The following is a 9,001-nucleotide window of genomic DNA, read 5'->3' on the forward strand; positions in this document are numbered from 1 at the left end:
TCAATATATAAAAATTCAACAGGGACTTCCCTGGCAGTCCAGTGATTAAGATGCTGCACTTCCACTGCAGGGAGTGCAGGTTCGATCCCTGGTCAGGGAACTAAGATCCCGCATGCCAATCGGCATGTCCAAAAAATAGAAAACAAAATTCAGCATATTTTAGAGACAAGTTGTTTCTAATTTTTAAAGAACAGTTAATTTGGATTCTAAAGTCTTATCAAAGAAAAAGGAAACTATAATACTGCCTCACATATGATTACAGATGGAAAAATTCTAAGTAAGATATTACCAAATGTACTTCAGCAGTATGCAGAAATCACAGTATATGACCAGAATTGTTTAAAATTCAATTTTAAATAAAAACAAATCAATGCATCAATAAATTTATATCAAGGAACTAATAAAAACAAATCAATGCATCAGTAAATTTAAGGTGAGAAACATAAGATTATACCAATAAATAACAAAATGGCCTTGGACAAAATTCAGCAATCACTACCAAACAAAGTAGGTATCTTCTGGTCCCCTACAAATATTGAAGGAAATTATTTAGAGGCAACAAAGAGAATTTATCTCCAAATAGTGAACATTATGGTAAATGATTAAATGTTGGGAAATTTCCATTAAATTCAGAGAAATTGATGACTGCTATCACCATAATATTCAATTTTGTTCTGAAGAGTCTATCTCAAAAAGAAAAGTAAATAAAGTAATAAACATAAATAACAGAAAATAAATAAAACGTATTATTATACAGATTATACAATTTATAACCTAGAAATCTGTCTCATAAAAATAGAATGAGTGTTCACTAGATACTAATGCTATATTTAAGGTAGGAGAAAATAATTGCAAATGAACTATCCAGAATGCCATTCCAGTCAATTAGAAAACAAACAAACAACAGAACAATAACAATGGAGAAAGTCAAGAATTGGAAATTCAAAGTAAAGGAATAATGATTGGCCGAGAAACACGTCTGAAAAAATGTGCAACTGAAATTGAAATTTATGAAAATATTTATTAAAACTTATACCTAACATAAGGCTGTAGGAATACTCAATTTGATAGGAGTCTAAAGAGAACAATTTGGCAATATCTAATAGAATTGGAAGTGTATGTGACCTGTGATCAATGTAGCAATATCTAACCTAACTGAAAGAATATATAATGTATGAGCAGTTCTACTTCCACATGTGTACAATTAAAGAAATTCCAGCTCACAGAAACCAATGGTCACAGACAAGGATATTCACTGACGTCTATCTGAAATAGTGAAAAATTGTTAAACACTAAAAAAGAAGAGAAGGTTTAAATATGTCATGGTATGTTCATATAAAAAAACTAAACCAAACGGGTTTTAAATTTTGTAGAAAGTATCAGCCCTACATTCAGAGGGCAAGCAACTGACTGCAGAGGAAGAGATGTGAGCAGCAGAGAAATACATCATGCATTTCCTTTCTCAACATAGCTAAGCATCTGCCATGGTTATCTGGAGTGTCCATCTTTAGGGTCACCGTTTTTCAGTTATGGCAGCCTTGTCAGTGTGGGTTCACATCCCAAAGAAATTAGGTATTGTGAATGCGACTTCCTTAGTAAAGTTTAAGATACAGTAAGATAAACTAAGTTAAGCAAATTTTCTTTATTGTAGGCCTCTTAAGTCCTTTGCTAGCGTGATAATTAACATTTTTTTCTTAGAAGGGATTTAGTATTTAGAAGTTCATAAGTATCTGTGACCACAGAACATTTTTCAAGTACCATTAAATACTACTGTTCCCAGAGACATTCTTTTAGATATGTTGGGTTAAGGCACTGCTTATCTATCTGTAATATTATAGATATGGTACTGCTGTTACTCTCCTTCGGTGTGAAGTTATATAGTGATTAAGTAGGAGGCGGCCTTTATTCTTAGGAGTTGCATGATATATATAGAGAGGTGAAATGTTATAATGTCTATATTTATACTTAAATACCACAGCAAAAAATATGTCAAAAATTATACAGAAGCAAACCAAATATGACAACGTTTTAACAATCACTGAATCTAGAGAGGGCATACCAGTGTTCCCTGTACTATTCTTTTTTTTTTTTCCAAATGGACAGTGGCCTTTTCATTGTTAGCTTCTAATTTATCATGAATTTGGGGCAGAAAAAGAAGACTGTAACATGTCTGCTTTATGGATTATAAAAGAAAAAGCATTACAGCTCTCCGATTCTTCAAAAGCTTTCTCTCATAATCTCCATATCCATCAACTCTAGAGATTTCTTTCTCACATTAGTTTTCAGAAATGACTTCTGAATTTTAGAAGTGAAAGTTTATTTTACTAAACTTTATCCATAATTAATTATTAATTTAAGTAAACGAAAGGTAGTGGACAGTTTTTACAAATTCTTTATATTCACAGGGTCTCCCTCTCACATGAACTTACTAATATCACTAATAATATTTATTGAACAATGCTTTTCTAAAGGTTTTGTTTTTTATTAACATTTCGTCCTTACAAAAGTACTATTAGGTAGGTACTATAATCACCACTTTAAAACTGAGGCACAAAAAAAAATTAAATAAAGTAAAATAGAATAAAATAAAATACAGCACAGAGGGGAGTAGTGTCTTGCCAATACCACACAGGCAGGGGTGGAATTATGAGAACTATAGTGAAGATTTGCTATGGCTGAAGTCTTTTCCCACATCTGTTACATTAACAGAATTATTTTCTGTTACAATGCTATATAAAGTGTGGTCCATGTACTGATGCTGGTCCACAGGTTGTTTGCTTCTGGTCTGCAATGAGTTAAGGTACAGACAACGAGAGCAAACATTTAGAGACATTTACAGAAAAATGACAGAGCTAATTTATGTCTGTTAAGTCCAATAATAAAAAACTGCGGGCTTTCATTTTGTATGTTTGTTTTTCTTTCAATTTCATGTATCTGGTAATCCAATTTCATTGTATCTTGTGAAAGTATTGGTCAACAACAATTTTGAGGGGGGAAGGGGGTACCCTTTATCTTGGTTTGAGATGTACTGCAGCAGTATCATTCTCTAAAGTTAACCAAGGCTGGGTGATGCTGTAATTTTTCAACTCTTTAAATCAATATATATAGTATAAATCTACTGCTGTTAAGTTTTGAGCATGAAGCAAAAGGGATTCCCATATGTTGCCTAACAAGTAAAAACTTTCTTAAACCAATTATGAATTCTGTTGTTATAAAAGGCATTTTGTAAAGGCCACTATATCCTCTTTACATTATGAATGGGGGTTCCTCACTAATATGATTTCTCTGATGTAAAGTGAGTTGATCACTACGAATAAAGGCTTTCCCACATTCTTTACATTTATAGGGTTTCTCACCAGTATGAATTCTGTGATGTCGTGTAAGTTCTGATTTAACACTAAAGGCCTTCCCACATTCTTTACATTTATAGGGTTTCTCACCAGTATGAATTGTGTGATGTCGAGTAAGTTCTGCTTGAAGACGAAAGGCATCCCCACATTCTTTACACCCATAAGGTTTCTCACCAGTATGAAGTCTAAAATGTTGAGTAAGATGATATCGGCGACTAAAGGTCTTTCCACATTCCTTACATTCATACGGAATCTCACCAGTGTGAATTCTTTGATGTAAGGTAAGTTGATAACTACAAATAAAAGCATCCCCACATTCATTACATATGTAGGGTTTCTCACCAGTGTGGATTCTGTGATGTTGAGTAAGATGATAGTGCCGACTAAAGGTCTTTCCACATTCTTTACATTCGTAGGGTTTCTCACCAGTATGAATTCTGTGATGTTGAGTAAGATGATTGCTACGAATAAAGGCTTTCCCACATTCCTTACATTTATAGGGTTTTTCACCAGTATGAATTCTGTGATGCTGAGTAAGTTCTGTCTGAAAGCGAAAGGCCTTTCCACATTCTTTACATACATAGGGTTTTTCACCAGTATGAATTTTATAATGTTGAGTAAGATTGTAGCGACGACTAAAAATCTTCCCACATTCCTTGCACTCATAGGTGTTCTCATTGGTGTGAATTCGCTGGTGTGAAATCAGTTGATTGCTACGAATAAAGGCCTTCCCACATTCCTTACATTCATAGGGCTTTTCACAAGTATGAATTCTGTGATGTCTGGTAAGTTCTGCTTGAAGACGAAAGGCCTTCCCACATTCTTTACATCCATAGGGTTTCTCACCAGTATGAATTCTGTAATGTTGAGTAAGATGATAGCGACTGCTGAAGGTTTTCCCACATTCCTTACATTCATAGGGAATCTCACCAGTATGAACCCTCAGATGTAAAGTAAGTTGATAGCCACAAATAAAGGCCTTCCCACATTCCTTACATTCATAGGGTTTCTCTCCAGTATGAATTCTACAATGCCTAGTAAGTTCTGTTTGGAGACGAAAGGCTTTTCCACATTCTTTACATTCATAGGGCTTCTCACCCGTATGAATTCTATGATGTCGAGTAAGTTCTGCATGAAAACTAAAGGACTTACCACATTCTTTACATACATAGGGTTTGTCACCAGTATGAATTTTCTGATGTTGAACTAGGTATGAGCCATGACTGAAGGCCTTCCCACAGTCATTACATTTATGGGGTTTTACACCAGTATGAATTTTCTGATGTTGACTAATATGTCGTTGTACCCTAAAGGTCTTTCCACAAATCTTACATTCATAAGGCCTCTCACCAGTATGAATTCTTTGATGTTCAGTGAGCTGATAGTGAAGTCTAAAGGCCTTCCCACATTCTTTACATTCATAAGGTCTCTCCCCAGCATGAATTGTCTGATGTACTCTAAGGTCTCGAACACGACTAAAGGCCTTCCCACATTCATTACACTCATAGGGTTTCACACCAGAATGTATTCTCTGATGTTCAGTAAGATGATAATGAAGCCTAAAGGTCTTTCCACAATTGTTACATTCATAGGGTCTCTCCCCACCATGAATTGTCTGATGTACTCTAAGGTCCCCTACACGACAAAAAGCTTTCCCACATTCCTTACATTTATAGGGTCTCTCACCAGTATGAATTCTCAGATGTTGAATAAGGTATGACTGTTGTCTAAAAGCCTTCTTACATTCCTTACATTCATATGATTTCTCTCTAGCATGAATTTTCTGATGCAGAAGAAGAGGTATATGTTTTGGGATTATCATTTGACTAGCACATCTCATTTGATGTCCTTGTCTCTCAAAGTCATGTTTACACTGCAAATCATTTCTGAAAATGGTATCCCCATGGATGTAAGTTTTACTCTTGTCCACCCTCTGCAACTGAAACAGATATATTTCACAAATATCCTTTTCTGGAAATAACTTCTTGGTGACATACTTAGACTCCAAATCTGAAAAAAAAAAAAAAAAAAAAAAAAAAAAAACCAAGAAGGAAACAAATGCTGTGATGTGATTTTTCTATGTTGGGGTAGAATAAGGAATTGCATCTCATAGTTGAAATAAAAGACAAACTAAAAACAGTACACATTAGATGAAAAGGTTTAGAGCAGGGGTCTGCAAACTTTCTCTGTAAAGAGCCAGAGAGTAAAAATTTTAGGCTTTGTAGGGCATGTGGTCTTTGTCACAATTATTCAGCTCTGCTCTTATAGCTCAAAGGCAGCCACAGACAGTATGTAATTGAATAAGTGTAGGTATACTATAATACCACTTTATTTACGGATACTGAAATTTGAATTTCAAAAATTTTTATGTTTCACAAAATATCCTTCTTCTGATTTTTTTCAACCACTAAAAATGTAAAAACCAGTTTTAGCCTGTGAGCCATACAAAAGCAGATGGTGAACTGTTTGGCCCCTGGGCCTAAGTTTGATGGATCCTGATTTAGAGAACTCTAAGTTGTAATGCAATTTGAAAGAAGGCAAAAGACTTAATGATGTGACTCTAAAAGAGGGTAAAATAAGTGATTAGAGGAACAAGTTAAGTCAGTGGTCCTCCTACTTAGGATGGATGTAGGGGAGTTCCTTACATATACTGCTCTTCAGGCACTGACCCAGACAAGCGGAATCAAAATCTATAGAAACAAGTCCTATATATGGGAGCTCATGTTGAGAGGATTTGAATGTTTTCCCAGATTTCAGGCCTTTTCCCCACGGGCCTTGGGCCTTTGAAAGGAGCTTTCCAAACAACATCTTAGGGCCATGCCTCTCCCTGACCCAAAGGGCTATAACTTGTGACGGCATCCCCCTCGCCTGATTTGCCATCACTGACCTGTGTACCAGCTTCTTGTTCCTTCTCTCATTACCGTCCAGGGCTCTTTCTCTTGCTCCAATAAAGTAATCACATCTGGCTTAGGAGAGGAACATCCTGCTCACAGGAAAGAAATGCCCCATGATTTAGAACAAACAAACAAAAAACCGTAAGTTCAAAATGACTTAATTTAGACTTGGTTACATTTATATTAAATTGTAGGTCAAAATAGTATTTGATAAAATGAAAAAAGGCCATTGAAGAATATTGACATTTACATGGACTCATGGTCATAGGACTAAAGAGGCCAGATAGGGGAGGGAAAAGGTCTGCTCTGCTTTTAAAGGCAGTATAGAGAGGGGTTGAGGACACAGACTCTGGAGCCCTATGGTCTGGGTTCAGATCCTCTGTCACCCACCAGCTGTTATTCCTTCTGTGTATTATGCTTTTATCAATGTAAATGGGCCTAATATTACCTACTTCGTAGGGCTCTTGTGAGAATTAAATGAATTAATATACGTGAGGGCTTGCAAGGATGCCTAACATGTAGTATTATTTTTGTTGTTGTTCTTATTATTTTTTTACGTAAAAGAAAAATACTGTTTCCTAAAACACTTCCAAGTTCTTTCTCAGAATTCTTTCAACAGAAAATGCAAAATTCACAGACTAGAATTTTCAAGCACAAAGTAGGTTGAAGAGAATACGTCTTTTCTCAGATGGGATATGTTTGCTTGAATTTTAAATGGATATTGTTAACCCAGTTCACCACTATATAAAATGTAGAGGTTCATCTGATCACAAAAACACAAAACACTGAGACTAGCTAATCTCTTTTCAAGTGAGTCAGACATGAACACAGAGCAGCTACAGGAATTCTGAGCATACCCATTATATGACACCTGGCTTCTCTGAAAATGTCTTCGGACTCAAATCTAGGACTAATTTAGAAAAACAGGCAATTATAGGAAGGCCAGAGGGAAGAGAGAAGGTCACTGCGGGATGGAGAAGACGATGCTTAACCAAGTGCCTATTTCCAACCCAATAATGCTCAAACCATTTCTTTCAAAATAGGGGGCAGACATTCAGCTGGTGTCTTAAAACAGAGCTCTGAAACTCAACAATGGAGAAAACTGATATTCCAGAAAACAGATTGTCAGTTATTTGCACAGATATCCTTACCCAATGAGACCAAGTTGCTGTAGTTCTCCAACATCACATCCCTGTACAAGGCCCTCTGAACAGGGTCCAGGCACTCCCATTCCTCCTGGGAGAGGTCTATGGCCACGTCCCTGAATGACAAGGACACCTGAAATGACAGACCCATGTATCATAAACAATGTTTTAAATGTATTTTCAAGATGGAAAACTGCTTTGCAAGAAAGAGGCAATGATATAGCAAGCAGTAAAGTGAGGTTCAAGCCCGTGATATGTAGGGAAGAATAAGAAAATCAGTGATTTCTAAAGTGGAGTGCCTATATGCTTTTAAAGAATACAGTTGGTACAAACAGAATGTCCTGTATACCATGGGATGAATGAATGAATAAAATAACCAAAGGTTCCCAATGAAATGAAATCCTATAAATAAGCACACTGCCTATCACGTGCCTGCTGTTTAAGTTCTGAATAAATGTGAGTTCCATTCCCTTTTCCCTTCAAGGAATTTGTTTTTAACGAATTAAAAAAAAAATGAAGGAATGAATTGTTTTTCCCCAAAAGTACTCTAAAATCTCTATCTTAGAAAATAGGACGTGATTGACATTTGATTTCCTTAAAACTCAGGTTCATCATTATGCAAGAAAATGTCATAAGCATTTTTCCTTGTTATAACAAATGACAAACTCTTTAGTTAATTTATTTACCGGCTGGCTAATCATCCATCTTGTGGATATATCAGACTAATCCTTCTGTCATATTTAGGCATTTATTTTGGACAAGATGTCTAAGGTCTTCCCCAGTCCCATTAGCCTTTCTTCGTTCCCCATTAGGGATCTGGAGGGTCTTCCTACCTGCTACCACCATCCCTCAGGAACACTTGTCTTGATCCTGAGCTGGAGGATGCTGATGTAGGATGATCCACAATGACACTGATGTCACCTGAGACCAGCACATCCTCCTCAACCACAAAATTGACTTTTGTCCTGTTATTCATCCTTCTGGGGACCCCCTGGATAGATCCCTGATATCCCCACGTGCAGGCCTCAGTCACACTCCAGTCTAGCCCTATAAGTTTCTCAGGGTATGGGATCTCATCACACGCAGAACACTCAACACTAAATTCCATCTTATCAACCTGTAAAACTCAGGTCTGTGGAGTCTAATGGACCATCATCTCTGTGTCATAGAATCATGACTCTAACAAGGGAAGTTCACATATCTCCCTCAAGCAACTTCATCCATCACTGCTCCATCAATGCTCCTGAGAGAGACTGGGCACTTGGAGAGGTGATGAATAGGTGAACACAGGTGAGAGAGAAGAGGGGCAAAGGAAGAGGCCACTAGGCTGTATGACACCATCCTTCACTGTGAACAGAGCAACTGGGTGCAGCTTCAGCAATCAGGTTGTCTTAGGAAGGAAGTCTCAGGATAATAAAAATGATCACAGGAATTCAAAACCACAACATCTCAAGGAGGATAAACGTGAACTTACATGGGCCATGGTTGTAGAACCGCAAGAACTTGTTCTCCTCTTTGGGCTTCCTCCACTCGAAAAGCACAGAGTCCAGAGAAGCCAGGACTGGGGGAGGAACAGGAAGCTTTGAGACCAGGCATGTCTCAAAGAAATCCC

General features: G+C 36.9%; 1 protein-coding gene across 1 annotated transcript; it reads right to left on the bottom strand.

Moving 5' to 3' along the window:
* Positions 1–834: 834 nt before the first annotated feature.
* On the bottom strand, positions 835–8,943 carry LOC102988613 (zinc finger protein 546). The gene is given in 6 exon segments (XM_024132365.3): positions 835–3,720; positions 3,723–3,836; positions 3,838–5,360; positions 6,238–6,333; positions 7,396–7,522; positions 8,864–8,943. Coding segments are annotated over 6 exon segments (2,343 nt in total). The 5' UTR covers positions 8,873–8,943; the 3' UTR covers positions 835–3,246.
* Between the last annotated feature and the right edge of the window lie 58 nt (positions 8,944–9,001).

The sequence above is a fragment of the Physeter macrocephalus genome, chromosome 17 (assembly GCF_002837175.3).
Source record: "Physeter macrocephalus isolate SW-GA chromosome 17, ASM283717v5, whole genome shotgun sequence".
NCBI lineage: Eukaryota > Metazoa > Chordata > Mammalia > Artiodactyla > Physeteridae > Physeter > Physeter macrocephalus.